A 24913-nucleotide genomic window follows, 5' to 3' on the forward strand; every position below is an offset into this window, starting at 1 on the left:
AATAAAGAGCTAATATGCTAATTAGACCAAACAGCAGAATGACTGTCCCGACGACCTTCAGGATGAAGCCAGGGCTGCAAGGGCTGGCAGAGACAGCTGGGGCTGCTAGGGCCAAGCACCTTGCATGAATTTTGTGCATTGGGCCTCTAGTATATAGATAAAATGAGTGATTGTATGCCTTCCCACCTCCTGGAACCTTGGTCTATATTGCCACCATTATTATTATACACTTAAACATTCAGATCTCATCATGTTTAAGACCAAGCTATTATTTCTCATTGCTTTAAGGTTAAAGGCCATAATCCTCTAGCTTCATTTTGTACCATCTATGTCAGCAGTTCTCAACCTGTGGGTCACGACCCCTTTGGGGGTTGAACTACCCTTTCACAGGGGTCACCTAAGACCATCAGAAAACACATATATAATTACATCTTGTTTTTGTGATTAATCATTATGCTTTAATTATGTTCAATTTGTAACAATGAAATTGGGGGTCACCACAACACGAGGAACTGTATTAAAGGGTTGTGGCATTAGAAAGGTTGAGAACCAACGTTATAGCCAATGTCTTATGTGTTTTTTTTCCTGTAGTAGAGCTTTTTTTTCAACAGCTTGGTTAGGTAAACTACACATATATGAAGTGTATAACTTTATAGTTCTGATATATGTGAACACATATGAATTCATCAGCACAATCCAGATAGTTAACATATCCATCATCCCTAAAAGTCTCATCATGACCCTTTATATCTCTTATTAAGAGACTGCCAAATTGTTTTCTGAAGTAGTTATACCACTTTCCATTCCCACCAGCAGAGCATGATATCTTCACAGACATTTAGTATTGTCAGTTTTTAAAAACCTTAGCCATTCTGATGGGTGTGTAGTGTATATATCATTATGGTTTTAGTATTCATTTCCCTAATAATAACGTTGAAATCTTTTCATGTGTGTATTTGCCATCTGTACATCTCTGAACTGTCCATCTGGATCTTTTGCCATTTTCAAAATTAGGGTGTCTTCTTATTTGTAGAATTTTGAGGATTCTTTATATATTCTAGATACAATTCCTTTATCAGTTATATTTTTTCTAAGGGTTTCTCCCAATCTGTGGCTTGTCTTTTCGTCGTTTTCACAGTGTCTTTTGAAGAGCAACTCTTTCTCTTTTTGATGAAACTCAATTTATCCTTTGTTATTTTATAGACTTTGCTTTTGTTATTCATATCTAAGAATACTTTGCCTAGCACAAGGTCACATTTTCTTTAAAGAGTTCCCTTAGAAGTTTTACAGGTTTTGTGTTTAGACCTATGATTCATTTTTTGTTCTCTTTTACATATGATGCAGAGTATGGATCCAAATTAATTTTTTTTTGCTCATGGATATTCAAGTTGTTCCAGCACCATTTGTTACAAAGGCTATATTTTATTTACTTCATGCTACTGTGCCTTTGTCAAAATCAGTTGAGCATATGTTTGTAGGTTTATTTCTGGACTCCGTTCTGTCCCATTGATCTGTTTGGCCATCTTTATACCAATAACAATGTATTTTAATTACTTTAAGTTTATAAAAATTCTTGAAATCAGATAATATGTTATTTTTAATGGCCATTTTGCTATTCTAGATTCTTGATGCATTTCCGCATGAACTTTAAATCAGTTTTTCAATTTCTAAAGATAGTCTGCTAGCATTCTCAAAATTAGGTTTGGGTCATGTTGAATCCACAGATTAATTTTTGAAAAATTGACTTTTTAATAATATTGAATTGTCTACCCTTGATCAAAACATACAGATCTTCTTTTATTTTCTCAGTAATATTTTATTGTATAGGTCTTTCCATCTTTTATTATATTACTCATAAGTATTTTTTATTTATCAATGCAGTTGTAATGTATCTTTAATTTTAATCTCTGATTGTGCACTACTGATATATAGACATACAGTTGATTTTTGTACATTGATTCTCTATCCTTCCACTTTGCTAAATTCATTTATTCTAGTAGCTTTTCGGTAGATTTTCCTCATAAACAAAGGTTGTCAAACTTTCTTTCTTAAACTACTATTTTACTAAAGATAGGAAATATTTAAGACTTGTAACATTCTCTATTACACCTAATCAGCTCTGACATTGTAGCATGAGAGTAGCCATAGACAATACATAAATTAATGGACATGACTATAGTTCCATAAAAATTAATTTACTAAAATAAGCAACCTGACCCACAGGTGGGAGTTTGCTAGGTCTTATTATGTGATCATGTTGTCTGCTAATAAAGACAGATTTACTTCTTCCTTTCCCATATGGATGCCTTATGTTTCTTTATCTTGCATAATTATGCTAGGACCTCTAGTTTAGTGCTGAATAGGAGTAAAAGCTGTCATTCCTGTCTTGTTCCTAGGGCAAGAATTCAGCTTTTCACTATTACCTATGATGTCAACTGTAGAGTTCGCATAGATCTTTTCTTATCATATTGAAGAAGTTTCCTTGTATTCCTAGTCTGCTGAAAGCTTTTATCAGGAATACTTTTTGAATTTTGTCTAGTGCTTCCCCCCCCCCTACTAATATGATCATAAGTTTATTAATATGGTGAGTAACAGTTGATTTCTTTTTACTTTAAAAAATGCCTTTATTGAGATATAATATATGACATACAAATTATCAATTTAAGGAACACAATAAAGTAGTTTTTAGTGTTTTCACAGAATTGTACAACCATCACCACAATGTAAGGACATTTTCATCACCCTGAAAAGAAACCCTGTACCCATTTGTAACTATTTTTTTAAAGACGAATTTAGGACTATGCAGCTCAAAAGAAAAACATTTTTTTCTCTCTCACTTGGTAAGAGGCTGGATTAAGTAGCTCTAATTTGAAAGAGTCTTAAACAAAATAAAAACTTAATTTGCTATTGTATTATAATGGATAATTAGCTAAATTTGACTTTGCTTGTGATAAATTGGTCACACTGAGATTCACAAACATCCACCTAGTTGTACTCTTAGTACAATAATCAACAAAATTAGTAGACTTTTATAATGGAACTAGTATCCTGGTGCACAGATTCGTCCACATTGACAGGAAATTAATTAGAAGAAATATTTCAATATCACTATTCACCCTTTCTCTATAATAGAAGTGACATGTCAACCAAATTTACCATCAACAATGACGGATCAAAACACATGCATGTGATTGGCGCCAGCAAGAGCTTTATATGTATTCTGCATGTGTGAGTCCACTTAGCCTTTTGTACATATAGACTAGTGGCCCAGTGCATGAAATTCATGCAGGGGGTGGGGTGTCCCTCAGCCCGGCCTGCACCCTCTCCAATCTGGAACCCCTTGGAGAATATCTGACTGCCAATTTAGGCCTGATCCCTGTGGCCCCCAACTGCCCCCACCTGCCAGCCTGCTCGCCCCCAGCTGCCCCCCCCCACTGGCCTGCTCGCTCCCAACTGTCCCCCCTGCCAGCCTGACCACCCCCAACTGCCCCCCTGCCAGCCTGATCACCCCCAACTGCCCCCCCTGCTGGCCTGCTCACCCCCAAGTGTCCCCCTCTGCCAGCCTGATCACCCCCAACTGCCCCCACCTGCCAGCCTGCTCGCCCCCAGCTGCCCCCACCACTGGCCTGCTCGCTCCCAACTGTCCCCCCTGCCAGCCTGACCACTCCCAACTGCCCCCCTGCCAGCCTGACCACCCCCACCTGCCCCCCTGCCAGCCTGATCACCCCCAACTGCCCCCCCTGCTGGCCTGCTCACCCCCAGTGTCCCCCTCTGCCAGCCCACTCACCCCCAACTGCCCCCCCTGTTGGCCTGCTCACCCCTAACTGCCTCTGCCTCAGCCCTGCCAACCATGGCTTTGTCCGGAAGGACGGTCTCCCGGAAGGTCTCTGCTCTAATTAGCATATTACCCTTTTATTAGTATAGATAAACTTAATTAGACCTGCTTTCTGATGTAGCAAAACTTTTTCCAGCCCAGTGAAGCACCCCAACTTCTCTTTCAAGTAATTGTCAGCAACATAGCAGTAAATATCACCATGAAGCAGATTATTATTGTAGAACACACAGGGAGAACAAAGGGTAAAATATTTAACTGCAGCAGTGTTTAACTATATTCTGTGCAGTGAGAAAATCTGAAGTCATTTTCAAGTTCTATCATTTCTTACTTCTCTTCAGTCAGGTAAAGTTCCTATACTTTCTAAATCTCCATTGTCTTGCTAATGAAAAGAAAATAGGATTCTACCGGGTCTCCTATCTACCTACTCCAGGACTTCTGTGAGGATCAAATGAGATGAGGCATGGGAAAACGCTGCACAAACTTTTGATTAAACTGTAAAATGTTTAAAGCAAGTCAGGTTCCTGGGCTGAAGAAACTCCAAGGAGGCTAGTCACTAGGGAAAGGAAGCTGGGCATTGCTACATGATATCATTATCTCGCGCCCACAGTGACCATTTCTGGGCTGGGCTGGGCTGTGGCCACATTTTCCGCCATGGGGTCTTGGCAGCATTGGCTGCGATTTGGTGGGGTGTCACTCCAGGGTGGTGGCGGGGCCTGTGTCCCACTTGGGGGAAGCTGAATGTTGGTTTGTCAGCGCCAGGTCCATGGTGCTGTTTATTTTTAAATGGCCAGTGCGCCTCATAGCAGCTCATGCGTTGAGCATCTCCTTCCTGGTGGTCAGTGCACATCATAGCTACTGGTTGGAGCATCTGCACCCTGGTGGTCATTGCACATCGTAGCTACCAGTCGGAAGGAAGGACAGACACTTAGCCTTTTATATATTAGACTAGAGGCCCGGTGCACAAAAATTTGTGCACTGGGGGGGGGGGGAAGGGGGGGTTCCTCAGCCCGGCCTGTGCCCTCTGGCAGTCTGGGACCCCTCAGGAGATAACGACCTGCTGGCTTAGGCCTGCTCCCGGGTGGCAGAAGGCAGGCCTAATCCTTAGGTGCAGCCCCTGGTCTGGCTCAGAGCAGGGCCGATTGGGGAATTGGGGCGCCACCCCCTGTCATGCACAGAGCAGGGCAGATTGGGAGGTTGCAATGCCACCCTCAGTCACACTCAGGGTAGAGCTGATTGGGGGGTTGGGGCACCACCCCTTGTCACACTCAAGGCAGGGTCGATGGGGAGGTTGCGGCGCCACCCCCTGTCACGCACAGGGCAGGGCCAATCAGGGGGTTGGGGCGCTGCCCCCTGTCACTCACAGAGCAGGGCTGATCGGGGGTTGGGGAGCTCCCCCCTGTCACGCACAGAGCAGGGCCCTTCCGGGGGTTGGGGAGCTCCCCCCGTCACGCACAGAGCAGGGCGGATCAAGGGGTTGGGGCGCCGCCCTCTATTACCCACAGAGCAGGGCCGATCGGGGTTGGGGCGCCGCCACTGTCACACTCAGGGCAGGGCCGATGGGGAGGTTATGGCTCTACCCCATCACACACAGAGCAGGGCCCATGGGGTGGGGGGGTTGGGGCGCTGCACTATATCACCCACAGAGCAGGGCCGATCAGGGGTTGGGGCGTCGCCACTCTCACACTCAGGGAAGGGCCAATGGGGAGGTTATGGCTCTACCCCGTCACACACAGAGCAGGGCCTGTGGGGTGGGGGGGTTGGGGCACTGCACCCTGTCACACACAGAGCCGCAGGGCGATCAGGGGGTTGGGGAGCTCCCCCATACCAGGCACAGAGCAGGGCTGATCAGGGGGTTGGGGCGCCTTCCCCTGTCACGAACAGAGCAGGGCCGATAGGGAGGTTGTGGCCCCGCCCCCTGTCACACACAGAGCCACAGGGCGATCAGGGGGTTTGGGCGCTGCCCCCTGTCATGCTGATCCCGGTGCCAGGAGGCCTCTCAGCTTCGCTGATCCCGGTGCTGGGAGGCATATTACCCTTTTACTATATAGAATAGAGGCCTGGTGCATGGGTGGGGGCTAGCTGGTTTGCCCTGAAGGGTGTCCTGGATCAGGGTGGAGGTCCCCACTGGGGTGCCTGGCCAGCCTGGATGAGGGGATGATGGCTGTTTGCAGCTGGTCACACACCCTTCAGGGTGGGGGTCCCCACTGGGGTGCCTGGCCAGTCTGGGTGAAGGGCTGAGGGCTGTTTTCAGGCTGGGACTGAAGCTCCCAACTGCTCCTTTTTTTCTTTTTTTCTTTTATTCTGAGCCAGCTTTAGCTCTGAGGCTCCAGCTCTTAGGCCTCCGCTCCTGAAAGCAGGTATCTGGTTTGTCTAGGTTCTACAATCGAAACTCTGTATCAACTCCAGGTCTGAGATCCTGGCTAGCTGAAAGCTGGTTTCTGGGGTTTTGTTTAGCTTCTATTTTTGTAACTATGTTTCAAACTGCCAGCTCAGAGGCCTGCAGTAGCAGGCGGGGAACCTTGGAGTCCTCCGTCACTAAAGCAAGCAAGCCTCATGTTAGTTTCAAGCTGCCTGGCTGCCAGCCGCCATCTTGGCTGGCAGTTAATTTGCATATCGCCCTGATTAGCCAGTGGGAAGGGTAACGGTCATACGGCAATTACCATGTTTCTCTTTTATTAGATAGGATGTCAGAGATGTGCATAATATATGAGGTAGCTAAAGATTCACGTCCCACTCCCACTGAAAATTTCCCTTCCTGTGATTATAGGATTTGTTTTTATCTTTTAATTAAAAAAAAAATTTGGTGCTGATATGGAAAGATCTTTTTTTACTTAAATTTATTGAGTTAATATTGGTTAGTAACATAATATGAAATTCAGGTGTACAACATTACAATACATCTGTATACTGTATTGTGCGCTTTGCACTCAAAGTCTACTTCCATCAGCGTATATTTGGCCCCTTTATCCTAATTGAATTTTGAATGTTAAACTTACCCTGCATTTTTGGGATAAACCCTATCTGGTCCTGACAAATTGTTATTTTAATCTGTTGTTGAATTTGATTTGCTATGTTTTGTTCAGAATTTTTACCTCCATGCTCATGACATAGTTTTCATTCTTATAATATATTTGTCTGGTTTTGGTTTCAGGGTACTAGGGAATAAGTTGGGGCATATTTCTACTCTTCATTTTTTGAGAGAGTTTGTGTGGAATTGGTATTATTTTTTTCCAAAATGTTTGGTAAAATTCACCATATAGCATTTAGTTCTGGAATTTCCTTTTTGGAAAGGTCTTTAACAGGACTTTAGGTTCTTTTACCTGTTCTTTCTTGATTGAGCTACAGTAATTTCTGTTTTTCAAGGAATTGACCCACTTTATCTGAGTCCTCATATTTATTTACATAAATTTTATATTACTCTGTTATTCTTTTAATATCTGTAGCAGGGGTCCTCAAACTATGGCCCGCGGGCCACATGCAAATACAAATATTGTATTTGTTTCCGTTTTGTTTTTTTACATCAAAATAAGATATGTGCAGTGTGCATAGGAATTTTTTCATAGTTTTTTTTTAATTTATTTTATCTTTATTTATTTATTTTAAATATATTTTATTGATTTTTTACAGAGAGAAAGGGAGAGAGATGGAGAGTTAGAAACATCGATGAGAGAGAAACATCGATCAGCTGCCTCCTGCACATCTCCTACTGGGGATGTGCCCGCAACCCAGGTACATGCCCTTGACCGGAATCGAACCTGGGACCTTTCAGTCCGCAAGCCAACGCTCTATCCACTGAGCCAAACTGGCTTTGGCTATAGTTTTGTTTTTTTTTTAAACTATAGTCCGGCCCTCCAACGGTCTGAGGGACAGTGAACTGGCCCCCTGTTTAAAAAGTTTGAGGACCCCTGATCTGTAGCAATGTCATATGATTTCTGATATTGGTAACTTGTATCTTCTCTCTTTTTCTTTATCAGTCTAGTAGCTGAAGGTTTATTACTTTTACTGATCCTCAGAAAGCACTTGGTTTCATTGACTTCTTTCCTTTTTTAATTGTTTTTTCCTCATTGATTTAGTCTTTGATGCTTATTATTCCCTTTCTTATGTTTGCTTTGAGTTTAATTTACTGTGGAAGGCCCTCTGCCAGGGAAGGCACTGGCTTTCTTTTAAATTCATGTTGACTGAACCCATGATGAAGGCAGAACCTTATCTTGGGGGTATATCCAACCAAGAGGTGGGAATGCCTCAGTTGACCTTCAAAGCCAGGTGCCAGGAAAAGCGTTCTTATCTAAATCTAGTCAAGTACCAGGAAAGAATGCGATTCGGATCCACCTGGAGGTGACTATTTACCAGGAAGCTACAAGAACGCACACATCCCCCTTTTATTTACCCTTAGTAAAACTTCCTGGTAATTGGCTATAAATAAAAGTTGCTGTGCTGGTTCTAGGCCCTGTTCATCTATCAGAGAGCAGACGCCACACCCAGTCCCAGCTTTCCTCTATTTCTGTCTCAGTCTTGTTTTATTCAATTTTTCTTAAAACCTCGTCGCGTTCAATTCAAGATTTCAGCAACCTCCGAGTTCTCTCTTCTGCTCTGGTCACAAGAAGAGAGAACGCCATTCCCCCCATATCTGATGCCTCGAACAGGGATCCCCATAGATGCTTATTATTTCCTTTCTTCTGTTTGCTTTGAGTTTAATTTACTCTTCTGTTTCTAGTTTCTTAAGGTGTAAGCCAAGGTCATAATTTGAGATCTTCCTTCATTTGTAATATGGACATTCATTGCTAAAATTTTTATATAAATATTATTGTAGAAGCCTTCCACAAAATCTAATGTTTTGTTTTTCATTGCAATTTAGTTCAAATTTTTTCTAATTTCTCTTTCATTACCTTTTTTTTTTTTTAATTGGTTTTTAGAGAGAGTGGAAGGGAGAGAAAGAAAACTTCGATTTGTTATTCCAATTATTCATTCATTGGTTCATTCTTTTATGTGCCCTGACTGGGGATTGCATCAGGACAACACTCAAACAAACTAATCTACCCAGCCAGGGCTTTCATTACTGTTTTTTGTTTCTTTTAAAATTAATTTTATTGGGGTGACATTGGTTAATAAGATCATATAGGTTTCAAGGGTACATTCCTATGATACATAATCTATATTGCAGTGTGTGCCCACCACCCAAAGTCAAATCGTCTTCCATCACCATATATTAGGCCCCCTTTACCTTTTACTACCCCAACCCATTCCCTCTGGTAACCACCATGCTGTTGTCTGTGTCTATGAGTTTCAGTTTTATAACACACATGAGTGAAATCATGTGGTTCTTAGCTTTTTCTGACTTACTTTGCTTAGCATAGTCTTCTCAAGGTCCATCTATGTTGCCACAAATAGTAGTATGAGCCCTTTGTTCTGAGATTGGTCTCTTGTAGACAATATATATATGGGTTTTCTTATCCATTTACTACCCTATGTTCTTTGACTGGAGCATGTAATTCCTTTACATTTAAGGTTATTATTGATAGGTACTTATTACCATTTTTATTCTTTATGCCTGTGTTCCTTCCTCCCTTTCTATTTCTTCTTTTTGCAGCAGTCCCTTTAGCATTTCATGCATTGTTGGTTTGGTGGTAATAACCTCTCTTAGTTTTTTTTCTCTGCATCGCTCCTAATTCACCTTCAATTTTGAATGATAGCCTTGCCGGATAGAATATTCTTGGATTCAGTTCCTTGCTTTTCATCACTTTCATTCTATTCTTGCCTGATGTGTTTCTGTTGAGAAATTATCTGATAGTCTAATAGAAGATCCCTTGTAGATAACTTTCTGTCTTTCTCTGGCAGCCTTTAATATTCCTTCTTTGTCTTTTACATTTGCTAATTTAATTATCATGCATCTTGGTGTAGGTCTTTTTGCGTTCATCTTGTTTGGGACGTTTTGTGCTTCCTGGACTTGTGTGACTTGTTTCTTCCCAAAGTCAGGGAAGTTTTCTGTCATTTCTTCTAACTAGTTTCTATTCTTTGCTCAGGTTCCTCTCCTTCTGGGACCACTATTATGTAGATGTTGTTTCATTTCATGGTGTCTCAAAGTTTCCTTAGATTCTCCTCCTGCTTTTTAATTTTTGTTTCCAGTTGCTCTGAATGGGTGTTTTTGTTTTTTTTCTACCTTGTCTTCTAACTCACTGATTCAGTCTTCTAATCTACTATTGAAACCTTTCATGGTATCCTTTATTACAGCTATGCCATTCTTCATTTCCTCTTGATTCTTACTCATGGTGGTGTATTTCTCATTCAGCTCCTTATAATTCTCACTGGTTTATGTTTATTTGTCATCCAGACATTTGAGCATCCTTATAACCATTACTCTGAATTCTTTCTCTGACAAATTACTTGCCTCTGTTTCATTTAGTTCCATTTCTAGTGATTTCTCCTTTCCTTTCATTTGGGGGTTGTTTCTTTGTCTCCCCATTTTTGCTGTTTCTTTGTATTTGTTTCTGTATAAGATCAAATTGCTATGCTACTCAAATTGTTTCTATATATTAGATCAAATTGCTATTCCACTCAAATTTATTTTATGTAGTAGATGTTTTGTGGGATCCAGTGGTGCAGTTTCTCAGGTCTCCTGAGCTGGGTATTCTAGGGAGGCCCTGTACTTGTGAATTTGGGTTCTCCTGTTGTAGTTGGGTTTTGAATTTGCTATTGTCCCATTCATGGATGAAGTCTCCAATCAGGGTGTATGATTATGTGGTTCACTCCCTACTATATCATGCCAGCCATTGTTGTAGAGGTGCTGACTGAACAGCACAAAATACAACAATACAAGACATGACACAGAAGAAACAGAACAAGACTGTACACAAGACCCTTATGGCCCCAACAAAAGTGACCACCAGAGAAAAGAGAATTTGGAAAGAGTATAAGTATGATAGAAAAAAAGAAAGAAAAGATATGGGGAGAAAACACAACAAAACAGACAAACAAACCAAAAAGCATGAACAAAACACACCCAGCAAGGAGGGGGCAGAGTAGACAGAATCTGTAGATGCAGGACTTAAATAAAGAAAATAAGGTTAAGGAGTTAGAGGAATAGGAGAAGGACCATGGTTTAGAATAACAGAGGGAGAAAAGAAATGAGAAGACAAGAAAAAAAATTTTGAAAAGGAGTATAGAGGAGAAACCAGATAGGTCTAAATTTAGGAAGTGAAGTTAAGAAATTAGGAGAAGAAAAGAGAAAGAGAAGAGAGAAAAAAGAAATAAAAAAATTGAGTAGCAAAGGGAAAAAAGGAAAGAGAAAGGGAAAGAGGAAAGGAACAGAGAAGAGGAAATTAGATATGTGAACAAAACAGAGACTAGAATAATAACAGATTAATAAAGTAGACAGATAAATAAGATCAGTTTAAAAAAGGAGGAAGAAAGGAAAAAGAAAAAGGAAAACAAAAAACAGAAGGAAAAAAAGGGAAAAGAGGAAGAAAAAGGTATTTTAAAAAAATGTGAAGTGAACTGAGTTCGTTTGCTTCAGCTGAGTTTTACTGCCCCATGGGAAGTAGCTTAGTCCCCATTCTTTTGTCTGCCAATTCTGGGCTTTCTCTTAGGTACTTAGGTGCTAACCACTGTCAGGAACTATCTTTTGGCCTTTAGCACCCTGATTGAAACTCCAACTGCTCCACTGGTCCATTGCTTCTGTCTGTCTCCACAGGCCTTGGCTGCAAACAGGAGGGGCCAATCTGCCCTCTTTGCCTATCTGCCAGCTGTTAATCTTCATCACTCAAGAGTCTGTTTCTGATAGGACTTTAGGTGGGATTGGTGCTATTTCACGTTCAGGGAATATGATGGGGGCGTTTTTTTCTGTCCCAGAGCTACTCCTCCACAAATGGCCCAAAATATTACTCTGCCTTTGGCTGGACAGAGATCCTTGTATGGAAACCAATGAGGTCAGCTGGGACCCTGTACTGTTTATCAGTCTGGTTCCTAGAATAGTGGGGCTGATGGCCTCTCCTCCACTCCGGTCACTGAGGGTTCCCTGAGACTGTTCAGACCCATAAGCTTGACCTCGGCCTTTGTTTCCTCAGTAAAGCTCAAAATGCAGGGTGTGGCAGGCTGTATCACCTAGGGTGGGTCCCCCCCCCCCCCTTTTACCTGTCCTCTAGCTGTTGGGAGGAGGTAGCTCCCCCCAGGGAAAATGGCTGTTTCGGTTTGGAAGCGTATGAATGACCCAATGCAGAACTCTTAGTTACTGCTTTTCCAAGTCTCTCTGCACTGCTTACCCCAACCCCTCCACCCCATGCTCTGGGTTTAGAGATAATAATGATTAAAAAAAAGGCAGTTGAAACTGCGACTATCTCCTCCACTGGCTCTGGTCTGCCCGGTCTAGACTCCACTGCCGCCAGAAGTCCTGCTACCTTTTGCAGCTGCTTGGATGATACAGGTGCTGCAGGTCATGCTGCTGTTTGGGAGTACCATGTGTCAGGTCTCCGCCTCCACCTGCCAGGAAGCTCACCACAGATGGGTGTGTGGAGCCCTGCCTGTGTCCCAGAACAGTTCTCCCATAACTCAGGTCCCTCCTCTCTGGGCTCTCCACCTCTCATGATCTTGCCCTTCCTACCATTCTCCAGGTATTTTCTGTCCTGCCTTGATATAAGTCACTCCCTCAGCTGGACCACAGTTGGAAATTCCAGGTGAATGTTCTCCAATTTAGTTGTATTTACAGCCTGGCCCTGGGATGAGGTGCCTGAAAGGTCTGCCTATTTGGTCTCCATTTTCCCTCCCCCACAAAAAAAATCTTCATTACTATTTTGACCCAGCAGCGATTTATATGTATGTTACTTAGTTTCCAAATATTTGAATATTTTCCAGAGTTATTTTTGTTTTAGATTTTCAATCCTACTGCTTTGTGGCCAGGGTACATACATTGTATGACTCAAATCTTTTTGACTGACTTTTTATTAAGATTTATTTTATGACTCAGAATATAGTCTGTTTTAAGTATTCCATGAATACTTGAGATGATTTTCTGTCTACTTGTTCTATGACTTAAAGTGAGTGGTATTAAAATCTCAAACATACAGATGGTCAATAGACATATGAAAAAATGCTCAACGTCACTAATCATCAGAGAAATGCAAATTAAAACTACAATGAAATATCACCTCAAGCCTGTCAGAATGGCTACCATCAGTAAATCAACAACAACAGTGCGTGCAAGGATGTATAGAAAAAGAAACCTTTGTGTATTTTTGGTGGGAATGCAGACTGGTGCAGCCATTATGGAAAACAATATGTAGTTTCCTCAAAAAATTAGGTATGGAATTGCCATTTGACTCAGTGATCCCACTTCTGGGAATATATTCTAAGGATGCCAAAACACCAATCAGAAAGAATATATGCACCCTAGTGTTTGTAGCAGTGGTATTTACAATACCCAAGATATGGAAATAGCCCAAGTGCCCATTAGTGGATGAGTAGATAAAAATGATGTGGTACATTTATACAATGGAATACTACATGGCTATGAAAAAGAAGGATCTCTTACTTTTAGCGACATTATGGATGGACCTGGAGATTATTACTGTGCTAAATGCAATAAGCCAGACAGAGAAAAGACAAATATCATATGATCTCATTTATATGTGGAACCTAATGAACAAAATAAACTAATGAACAAAATAGAATCAGAAGTATGGATACATGGAACAGAGTGACATTGGTTAGGGGAGGTGGGGTGGGGGAGAACAGATGAAAGGAGCTGAAGAGATTAGCTAAAGATCATATATACATAGCCCATGGACACAAACAGTGTGGTGATGGCCAGAGGGAGGGGGTATGGGGGCTAGGAAGAGGGCGGTAACGGGGGATAAAATTAGGATCATCTGTAATAGTGTCAACAATAAATAAATTTTTTAAAATCTCAGACTATAATTGTGAAGTTTTCTATTTTTCTTTGAGTTGTATCCATTTATACTTCATGTATTTTGAAACTGTTATTAAGTGCATGATCATTTAGGATTGTTATGCTGCTTATTATCATTATGCAGTGACCTTTAATGTTAAGATAGTCACTTACCTCAGCCTTCTTTTACCAGGTGTTAATGTTATTTATCTTATTTCTATGCTTTTAAAAAAATTGTGTCTTTATGTTTAAAGTCCATTTCTGACAGGTGGCATGTAGTTGGGTCTTAGTTTTTTATCCAGTTGGACAATCTGTCTATTAATTGAGGTTTTTAGACAGTTTTCATTTAATGTGGTTGTTAATATACTAGTAATAGATTTGAATTTGTCATTCATGTGTTTGATTTTTTTTTTTTTGGTTACATCTCTTTTTCCTGTTTTCATCTTTTTCTGTCTTTTATATTCATCAAGTAATTTTTATAATTTAGTAGTACAGTGGGGCTTGAATTACGAGTTTAATTCATTCCGTGATGGAGCTCATAACTCAAATTACTCGTATGTCAAATCAAAAAGTGAACGAGTGAGACACATGATGCTGGGCTGATGTTGTGGCGTTCACTGTGACGTTTGCTGCTCCAACTAGCGGTGGGGTATCTGAAGCTGGCTTGTACCCGAATTTTAGCTCGCAACTCAAAGCAAAAAATTGGCCAAGAGATGGCTCGTATCTCGAAAAACTCATTAGTCAGGACACTCGTAAGTCAAGTCCCCACTGTATTTCTTTTGGCTTATTAGCGATAACTGTTGCTATTATAGTGGTAGGTTTAGGACTGGTTTATGGTAAATGATTTTAAGTGATCATATTGTACAAGTAATATTATAGTACATCATATGTAATATAATAAAAATATAGTAATTTACTTTCATTTCTTCTCTGCAACCCAGATCTGTCCTGGATCTGTGTGATTATATTTTTCATTAAGTCTAGAAAGTTTTTGGCCATTGTTTCTTCAAATATTTTCTGTCTCTTCCTCCTGCTTCTTTATGCTACATTAGCCATTTAAGTTTTCTCATATTTCACTGATGTGAAAGTTACTAATCTTTTATTTTGTGATTTCTAATATGCATTTATTCCCACCCAGTGTATTTTTTATATCAGGCATAATTTGCATTTCTGTAAGTGCTATTTGAGTTTTAGAACATCGGTTTCATGCCTCTACCTATATATTTTTTTAGCTTGTTTTGTTATATAGTTGAGTTACTTAAAAACAGTTTGATTCTTTTTGGTCTCACTCTTATGATTTGTTAGGTGAATCCAGAGCAGTGCTTGGCCAGGGACTAATTATTCCCCACTACTAAGGAGAGTCCTTTCTGCCTGCTCTATTCATTGTCCTGAGAGTTATGAGCTTTTCAGCCTGGCTAATGGGAAGACAGTATTCCTGGTGCTGAGTGAGTACCAGGCACTGTTTCCTCTACTCTTTTCAGATGTTTGTTTTCCCTGGTCTCAAGTGATTTCCTCACAAGTATGCATTATGCATTACTCAGCTGAGTACCCTCTGCAGATCTCCAGGGTTTTTCTGTTCCGCTCCCTCTTCCCCAGGGTCTAGACCTGTGATCTCTACTTGCCGTTGTTTTACCAGACCATCAGCTTCATCACCTAAGTCAAGGAGTCTGGTGGACTCTACCTCAGTTCCTTCTCCCTGCGTTGTGGCCTGGAAATTCTCTCAAGGCAGTGAGCTGGGACATTCGTTAGGCTCACTTCATTTGTTTCAGGAATCATTGCCCTTCATTGCCTGAATTCCATTGTCTTGCAAATAAGTTTTTAATGTGTTTTGTCTGTTTCATTTTGGCTCATTTCAGGTAGGAAGGTAAATCAGTACCTGTTACTCCATCTTGCTAGAGACAGATTGCATAGAACTTTTGCATGTGCTGTAGAGTATACTCTCCTTCTTCCTTTATCTGACGGCTTCCTGCTCATCTTGCCTTTGTCAATGTAGCCATCCACTCATGGGGAAATCTTCCCTGGGCCCAGTCTAGATCAAGTTCTGTTATGTGACCATAGAACTCTGTTTTCTAGGTATCTATCTGATTTGTGATGATCATTTTATTTGTCTTTCTCCGCTGTTAGACTTTAAGCTAAATAAGAGCCAGGGGTTTTGTCTGTTTTATGTGCAGAGCTTAGTCTTCCACAGGATAGGTCCCCTTCAATGTATGAATGAATGTGAATATGCACAGTTCTTTATACACAAAAATAATTCATATATCTTTCTATTTTTGTTTTCTTTCTTATGCAGATTCTATTAGCTTATTGAAAATCCAGGATGCAGTTCTTTCATATGAACGATTAATAGAACTTAGAAAAAATCACTGTGAAATGCTTACTGGAAAAATTAAAAAAATGGAAAAGAGGATTAGTGGACTGCAGAAGGAACTATCAGAAACAAAAGAAATGAAAACACAATTAGAGCATCAAAAGGTGGAATGGGAACAAGAACTCTGCAATTTGAGGTATTGAATAATTTGGTTTTAAAGAAATATTTGAATATTTACTTTTATTCTACATATATGTAGGAGAAGTTTTGTAACTGCCTTCTTACCTTCTAAGATTTTATAGGGAAGAACATTTCTTTAGTGGTATGGAGTATGACATTTTTGGAAATAATATAGCAATTTTTAATAGTGCATACTTCTAGTAATAAGTTAATGTATATTTTTATATATCATTTGAATGACCATATAAAAGTTCACCAAATGGAAACCTCATTATTTATTTAATAAATTGAATTTTCATTGTTTTTCATTATTGTGTATTATAATTAATGCTTCCAGGAATGTCTCATATATGTTTGTTTCTACATTTTTTTATTATATACTCTGAATAAATTATTTAATAGTAAATTATTTAATAGAGTATTATTATTTGGTTACATGTAAGAACTTTTAAAAAAGATTTTTATTCATATTTCTAAATTGTTATCAAGGTAATTTGTACTAATTTACATTCCCACCAAAAGAGTTATTAAATGATCACTTTTATCAAGACAGAAAATTAAAAAAAAACTGATGCAGTTTTAGTTGTAATATATGCATGAAATGAAAAGTAAAATAGAAAGTGATGACTGATTACTTTATTCAACATCTTATACATAGATAAAATTAATTAAAAGGGCCATACTGAAAGCATGTATTACTCTTTATTGTTGACTTAATATGAATTCTATTTTGTTCTAATAAGGATTTTAAAGTGAACTATAAAGTAAATAATGACCAACAAGAGAAGGTGTGGCTCAGTTGGTTGGAGCATCGTCCCATACACCTAAAGGTTGTGGGTTCAATTCCTGGTCAAGGCACATACCTAGGTTGTGGGTTTTAACCCCCGGTTAGGGCAACCGATCAGTGTTCTTCCTCACAATGATGTTTCTCTCTCTCTCTCTCTCTCTCTTTCTCTCTCTCTCTCTCTCTCTCTCTCTCTCTCCCCCCCTCTCTTTTAAATCAGTAAGCATATCCTTGGCAAAGAAGAAAGTCTTCTAAAAAAAAAAACAACAAAAAGTATAGAGTAACAGATAATAGACTCCTAGACTAGTCTTAGAGTACAGTAGTCAGTGGATGTCTTCTGTAAAAGACATCTGCAGATGCTGACTTTCACTGTAAATCATTTTAGGGGTACCTATATATTTTGTCAAGCTGAAATTTTATTTCTAGTCAATTTATAAACTTGTTTGTAAACAACTGCTCCTTCTAATTAGTAACTAAGTTATTTTTCCTAATGGAAGAGTAATTATGACTGCGGAAATAGGCTAATATCAACTTTACATTCACTGAATAATTTCAAATTTCCTTTCCTATATTATTTACCAGAGTTACTATTGACTAAAGCTTACTAAGTAGAAGAATGTTTTCTCATTGCTGCCTTTCAGGTATATATAACTTTTAGAAGAGATTTAAATGAGAAATAAAAACATGCAAGAACATAGAAATTTAATTAGGGTAATAAACCAACATATGTACAACCATGTTATAAAATGGACATTTTTCGATGTTTCTCTCTCATCGATGATGTTTCTAATTCTCTATCCTTCTCCCTTCTGCTCTGTAAAAAATCAATAAAATATTTAAAATGGACATTTTATTTTCTAATAAAATGAATTTTAAGATAAGTGTATTTAACTGCAGATTTACCTTAAAAGAAGAAAAAGAGAAGAGAAGAAATACTGATTTGTTATATGATAAAATTAGGGAGCAGTTAAGAAATAAAGAAGAGCAATATATTAAAGAAGTTGAAGTGAACCAACAACTTGAAACCACTCTTAGAACACTAGAGATGGAATTGAAAATTATAAGAAAGAATTTAAATCAGGTAAATTTATCTTTGGTAAAATTTCTTATTTCTTATAGTATTTCATCAATGTTTATAATGTCCCTTTGGTTTAATTTATATTATTTAAGTTTAAAACAATTAAAAAATGTTATCTCATTTAAAATATGAACTATGACACATATAATTAAAACTATCAATTTATTGCAACTCTTGACATCTAATAAATGCTATGTTTATCTTTTCTAAATGAAGAAATGGAAGGTAAATTGAGTTTAACCATTAACATAAATACTAATTTTGGCTTTTTAAAATGTTTAACATGCAGGCTAAGTTGCCTTGAGACCGTGATAGAAGTCAAATGTCTCGTAAAGACATTTCACAGCACTGTTTTTTTTTTTTTTTGCTCTTTAACAAGTTAGCTGTGATTTAAGTTAAGATTTGAGTTTTTCATGGGAGGTAAGATCCTTGTGTTTAAAAAGGCTATCTTCTTTGAACAGATTTTTAAAGGTTCTGCTCTTAAGCTTATAACTTCTTAATGGTATGAGTGCAAAAACCTAATGAAATGTGTCTCTAGGTTGTAGAAGAACGAAATGACATTCAGAGGCAACTTTCTCGAGAACAGAATGCCAGAATATTACAAGATGGAATTCTGACCAATCACCTATGCAAAGAAAAGGAAATAGAAATAGCTCATAAGAAAATGACTTCTGAGGTATTTTGTTTAGTAATTTTCAAATGCTCTTGTACATATATTTGTGTGCATATGTTTAAAAAACCAATACTGTATATAATGGAAAGTATAGAGGATTTTAAAAGCATATCTCTGTGTTTGTGCACAATACACAAAATCCTAAATTTGCTTGTCTTTTTAACCTCTCCATTCAAGATTGTGATAAATGAATGAGTTCAGTGATATATGTACAAGTGCTTAGGACAATGCCTAGATGATCAGTTATTAGTAGATGTAGTTCTTATAACTGACTATGAAAGTATTAGAAAAGTAGTATATGGATTATTCTCAGGAAAAAAAGAATTATAGGAAATTTAATCTGTCCTAATATATGCAGGGTTAATATTCTTACTGTGGGGTAGCTGTATATTCAGCGTGTACAGTCAATATTTATTTATTTTATTTTATTTTAAAGATTTCCACCTGCTAATATAAATCCTATGAACCTTTTCTTTCTGTTTCTTGTTTGTTTAAGTTTTTAAAATAGGTTTTAGAGAGAGAACAAAGGAGAGAGAGACAGAGAGACAGAGACATCAATGTGAAGAGAAACATTGATTGGTTGCTTCCTGCACAAGACCTGACTGGGGATTGGATCTGAGACCCTTTGGTCCATGGGATGATACTCCAACCAACTGAGCCACACTGCCAGGGCTGAGACCATGCACTCAATTTTTAAATGTAATCAGATTTATTAATCTTTTGTTTTATGCCTTCAGGGTTTGTGATAATTCAGAGAAAGACCTTTCTAATTTTGAGACGCTTAAAAATTCTCTTATGATTCCTCTTTCACTTTTATGGATTCATCATAATATATTAAATTTTTGAACTTTGGGGAATTATATAAATTTAGAGATTTGGATCCAACTCCATTTTTTCTAGTGGGTATCCACTTATTGCAACCTTTTTAATTATATAAACATATAGGTTACCCTTTAATTTCAGAAGATATCATGATATGTCATTTCAATGAGTGTTAGCTTAAAGTCTTCTTTGTATTACTTAGGTTTCTGATAATTATGAAAAAGAAAAAACTTTGTTGCATGAAAATTGCATGTTGCGGGATGAAAATGCCAAGCTAAGACTGGAAATAGACACAGTAGAAAATCAGAACCAGGAAATGGGAAAAAAATATTTTGAGGACATTGCAATTGTCAAAGAAAAGAATGACCATCTTCAAAAGACAATAAAACTGAATGAGGAAACATTAACAAGAACAGCATTTCAACATAATGGACAACTTGATGTTCTGACAGCTGAGAATACAATGCTAAACTCTAAACTGGAGAATGAAAAACAAAACAGAGAAAGACTGGAAGCACAAGTTGAATCATACCGGTCTAGACTGGCTACCGCTGTACAGGATCTTGAACATTGTCAGACATCAAAAGGAGACCTACAACTTACTTTCCAGAGACCAAGAGATGAATGGTTTTGTTTATGTGACAAAATGAATTCTGATATGTCTAACCTAAAACATAACAATGAGATTCTTTCTCAACAACTTTCTAAAAGAAAGTAAAAGCAATAGCTTAGAAATTGAGCTTCATCACACAAGAGATGCTCTCAAAGAAAGGACACTGGTTTTAGAAAGAGGCCTCATTCAAAAACAGTGTCAAAAGGAGGAAACTGAACACATGTATCAAAAGGAACAAGGTAAAGTGGATAAAGACATTGGAAAGCAGGAATCCTTACAGGAGAGGCTATCTCACCTACAGAGTGAAAATATGTTGCTTCGACAGCAACTGGATCAGGCTCACAACAAAGCTGACAGAGAAGAAAAGACAGTAATTAACATCCAAGATCAGATTCAGGATATCATAAAAATATTTCAAGCCGAAAGTGAAAAGCAAGGTCTTATGCTGAATGAAAGAAATAAGGAGTTAATCAATGAATGGCATCATTTAAAAGAAAGAATGTATCAGTATGAAAATGATAATGCAGAAAGAGATGTAAGTATCCAGACAGATAAGTATTTTTCAAATTTCCTAAGAGAAAATTCAAAGTAATATTTGATGATGGCTAAATGTTGAATCTAGTTGAATATTTTAAAAATACGTAGATTATATATGTGTTTGCTCTATCAGCTTAAAAGCAGACATTGTATCCAGCAAATGAACATTAAACCTGAGAGGTACTTTGTTTTGAGTAGAGACATTGTGTTGCCCATGAAATTTTAAGAGTTTAAGTTATAGATTTTTAATAGGTTTATAGATTGATATTAATAATTTAGTCTTATATTGATAGAATAATAATTTTAATCTTTCTGTCACCATATTTTAATACCATTGGAAAGCAGATAAATAGAAATGCTATACCTAAATTTAGCATTTTGAAATTAAGATTCAATTAAATGTATTATCTTGACAGTTAAGTTCAGATTTCTCAGATGAACTGAAGTGTAGATGTTATATCGCATAGTATCTTTCCTTCAGTGGCTTCTTAGACATTTTAGTAGTTATAATGTTATTTTTATTCATGTCAATTTGAATGAAATTTGGAAGTGTTTCAGTCTCAAGTAATATATTCTTATGACCTGTCAATTCTTTAGAAGTATCTATTTAATTAAATCATATTTTGGGGCAAGTATGATGAGTTTTAGCAAAACTATACTTGATTTAATCTTTCCACTACTATTTGCGGTTTTCTTTGAATATTTTACAAGTAATTTACTCATATTTCTCATTTCAAGGCCAAATTACTATCATTTAGAGATAAGTTTCTCCAAAGAGAAAATTTTAGCTTTCTGTGACTTATTCATTTGGCATTGTATCTCTATTCAGACTAGTGAGGGGTGGCAGGATTTATGTGTAGCAGGGAGGGAGGTCAAGGCCATTGGAATGACTTCACTTTTCTTCTAAGATAGAAACTATTGGAAGGATTTGAGCAGGAGATTGAATATGCAAGGACCTCTAAAGTTACTTGAAGCCTCTGATAAAAGAAAAAAGAGAGAGAATGTTCTGCAATATTGAATGTCCCACCACTTGATTCACCTACATACCCATTTTTCTTTCAGACATCAGTAGATTATAAAGATTTGAGATTCATGAAGGGGGAATTATGAGGGGGGAGGGGGTTGAATCAATTGTCTAAGTAACCTAATACTGATTAGGCAAGAGGATTACATTTTCTCTGTCTTTAACCTGATTGAGCAAACAGGAATGTGTCCATATGAGAAAAAGAAGGCAAATTGATGTAGGTGGTGATATTTTTCCAGTTATATATTATGCTAATAACATGTGACTCTAACAAAGTATAAACAGAATGGGGCAAAAGTAGGTTTATAGTTGTTCAGACAGAGAAAAATACAATAATTAATGAAATAACAATACAAGAATAAACTCAGTGTTTCACGTATTCACAACTTTAAACCTTCTTTTGCTTCATCCTGTATGTGAAGTTATTTATTATTAACAATTTAAAAATAATATAATTTATAAAATCAGAAATATCTTACCTAGGCAGCTGTGAGACAACTTCAACAAGAACTGGCTGATACACTGAAAAAACAGTCTATGTCAGAGGCCTCACTGGAGGTTACATCACGTTATCGTATGAATTTAGAAGATGAGAAACAAGAGTTAAAGAAGGAACTAGATCAAAGCAGAAGTCAGGTATGTATGAAATTTAACCTGTCAGTTAATCTGTAGCTGGTTAAATAATAAAGTGTTTTAGGGTACTACATTTCATGGGCAGCTTTCTTTTGTATAGTTATTGTAATTAATTATAATTTTATTGTCTTTATAATGCACTTATTTCTTAGACCCTGGCTTTAATTCTGCCACTTATATTTTATAGGTTTTTTTTCTTATAATATTTGCCCTTAGGAAAGTTGAGAAAAATGCATGATTCTTCATAGAAGTCAAGAGACTTTTTTCTACTAAAAAATATTTTTAGTGATATCTCCATTATTATGATGAGACAGCCAGGTGAAATCAGAGGATAATATTTAATGGGATGTTGCAGAAAATTTTTTTATTTCTTATCTTCACTTTGGTGAATGGATCTAGAATCTTTATCATAGATTTCAGAATAACTTGTACAGGAAGTTCATTATACAAAACATTTGAAGTAGGCATATCCTTCATTTCTCTCCCTTAGAAATATTATAAAAACATGGAAATATTCAGATCATGATAGTATGTACAACAGACAATTAAGAAAACGAAAATTAGATCCACCATTGGATTAAAAAACACACCTGTATTAATGTAATTCACATATCATATAATTTACCCATTTAAATTGTATAATTCAATATTTTTTAACATAGTTAGAGAGTTGTCTACCTATCACCTGTCAATTATGCAATATCTGTATTATTCCAAAATAACAAACTCCACACCTTTTAGATGTCACTACCAGCTTCTCATCTCACCCTGCAGCAGGCAACAGCCAGTCTACTTTCTATCTCTATAGATTTGCCTGTTCTGTGTATCTCATGTATGTGCAATCTCTCCTTCTCCATGAAGCATGCTCTGACTGTTCAAACACTCAGTGACCTCATTCTTTTCAGCACTTGTCATCTTTTCTGTCCAGAACAATTTGGCCCTTAGTTTTACATTTGTTTTCATTATTTTCACGAAAGATAATCTTGTCTTTCTAAGTATAAGTTTGTTTTGGGGGGCATATTATTAGATATGATGGTTCCTATCCTTGTATACCTTGAAAATATTTTAGCTTAACTATTATTAGGATAAAATTAAATACTTTATACTACACCATACTTTCTTCTTGTAGATGTTGATATAATTAATCATTTGTTTTCAGTGTATTTTAAGCAATTAAATATAAATATAATAGAGAATTGTTTATTCAGAAGCTCATCTTTTTTACCCTCACTGTAAGAAAAAAAAATGTAAATCAGCCTTCCTTGACTATGCAGCCAGAACTGGGATATACAGATTTATAGCACTTTGTAAACTCTGGAACAGCTTTTCTGGTATGCTATACCACATCACCTTAACCTACTTATCAGAGTACTTACTAAAGCAGCCCAACATAAACAGTTCCTGGGAATGAATGGGTTTGGGAACTTTGATTTAGCAATAGAGTCCGTTAGCTCCATGTTAGCGGCTTTCTCCTGTAAGTCATGTTCTCAGTCCAGGAAGTAGCTCGTGTTTGCATTGTAGCTCGTGATGATTGTCCACTGAGAAGTGCAGAGAGGAAGTATGTTATAAATTATTATAAGCAGAAAAGTATTATTGGCTAGTAGAATTGGTGAAAGTTTCAGAGTAACTTAAACAAGAGACCACTTCCATTGACATGCCATTTGCCTAAAATATAAAATTTTATTAGAATATAAAATATACAACAATAATAATGCTAACTACAAACACTTAGCGTGTACAATGAGCCACATACTCTTCTAAGTCCTTTATGTATATTCCCTAATTTTATCTTCCCAACATCCTAGTGATGTAAATGCCATTATTATCTCCATTTTACAGATGAAGAAACTAACAAAGGAAATTTAAGTAATTTGCTCAAGTTCACACAGCTAATAACTGGGGGATTTGGGATGCAAACAGGCATTCTGGCTCCTGTTTAGAGTCTGTCTCTCAAGCTATTCCATGAAACTTCTAGGTGTCAACGAAAGCGGCATGTTAACTCTTATAAGCACTGGAATAGCCATGGCCATTCACATTTGTGAATATTTAAAATTATAGTTGATATGGTGCTTGGAATACAAAATATAAATGTTTATCATAAGGTAATTTTCTATTTTAACCCATTTGACCAATTTATAAATTTGTATATTTATTTGATAGATATAATTTTAAAACCTGAATAATGTTTTTGTTTTAGTACTAGAGGAGAGGTGGTGAACTTTTCTGGAAAGGGCCAGGTAGTAAATATTTTAGGCTTTGTGGGCCACGAGGTCTCTGTTGTCACAACTCAGTTCTGCTGTTTGGCACAAAGTAGCCATAAAAAAGTACACATGAAAGAGTGTGGCTGTGTTGCAATAAAATTTTAGTTACAAAAACTGGTAGATTTGTACTAGACTATCAGTAGTTAAAAGTATTTTTTTTCTCTTTATTTTAGTTGCAAGAAGCACAAGATCGATGTACTGCGGCTGTAAAATGTGCCGAGGAGACGCAAGAGCACATGCAAAAGTATAATTTAAAACAGCACAGAAAATATTTATAAAGCAAATGAG

At 37.5% G+C, this 24913-nt stretch overlaps 1 protein-coding gene across 1 annotated transcript in view; it reads left to right on the plus strand.

The window, feature by feature from the left end:
• ANKRD26 (ankyrin repeat domain 26) overlaps positions 1 to 24913 on the plus strand; it is a 109806-nt gene that overhangs the window by 63057 nt on the left and 21836 nt on the right. Inside the window, 7 exon segments of the mRNA XM_036338112.1 lie at positions 16003 to 16216; positions 17882 to 18065; positions 18601 to 18738; positions 19760 to 20265; positions 20267 to 20705; positions 22215 to 22367; positions 24799 to 24869. Coding sequence (XP_036194005.1) covers positions 16003 to 16216; positions 17882 to 18065; positions 18601 to 18738; positions 19760 to 20265; positions 20267 to 20705; positions 22215 to 22367; positions 24799 to 24869 — 1705 coding nt within the window.

This window comes from Myotis myotis, unplaced genomic scaffold, assembly GCF_014108235.1.
Source record: "Myotis myotis isolate mMyoMyo1 unplaced genomic scaffold, mMyoMyo1.p scaffold_m19_p_1, whole genome shotgun sequence".
NCBI classification, from domain to species: domain Eukaryota; kingdom Metazoa; phylum Chordata; class Mammalia; order Chiroptera; family Vespertilionidae; genus Myotis; species Myotis myotis.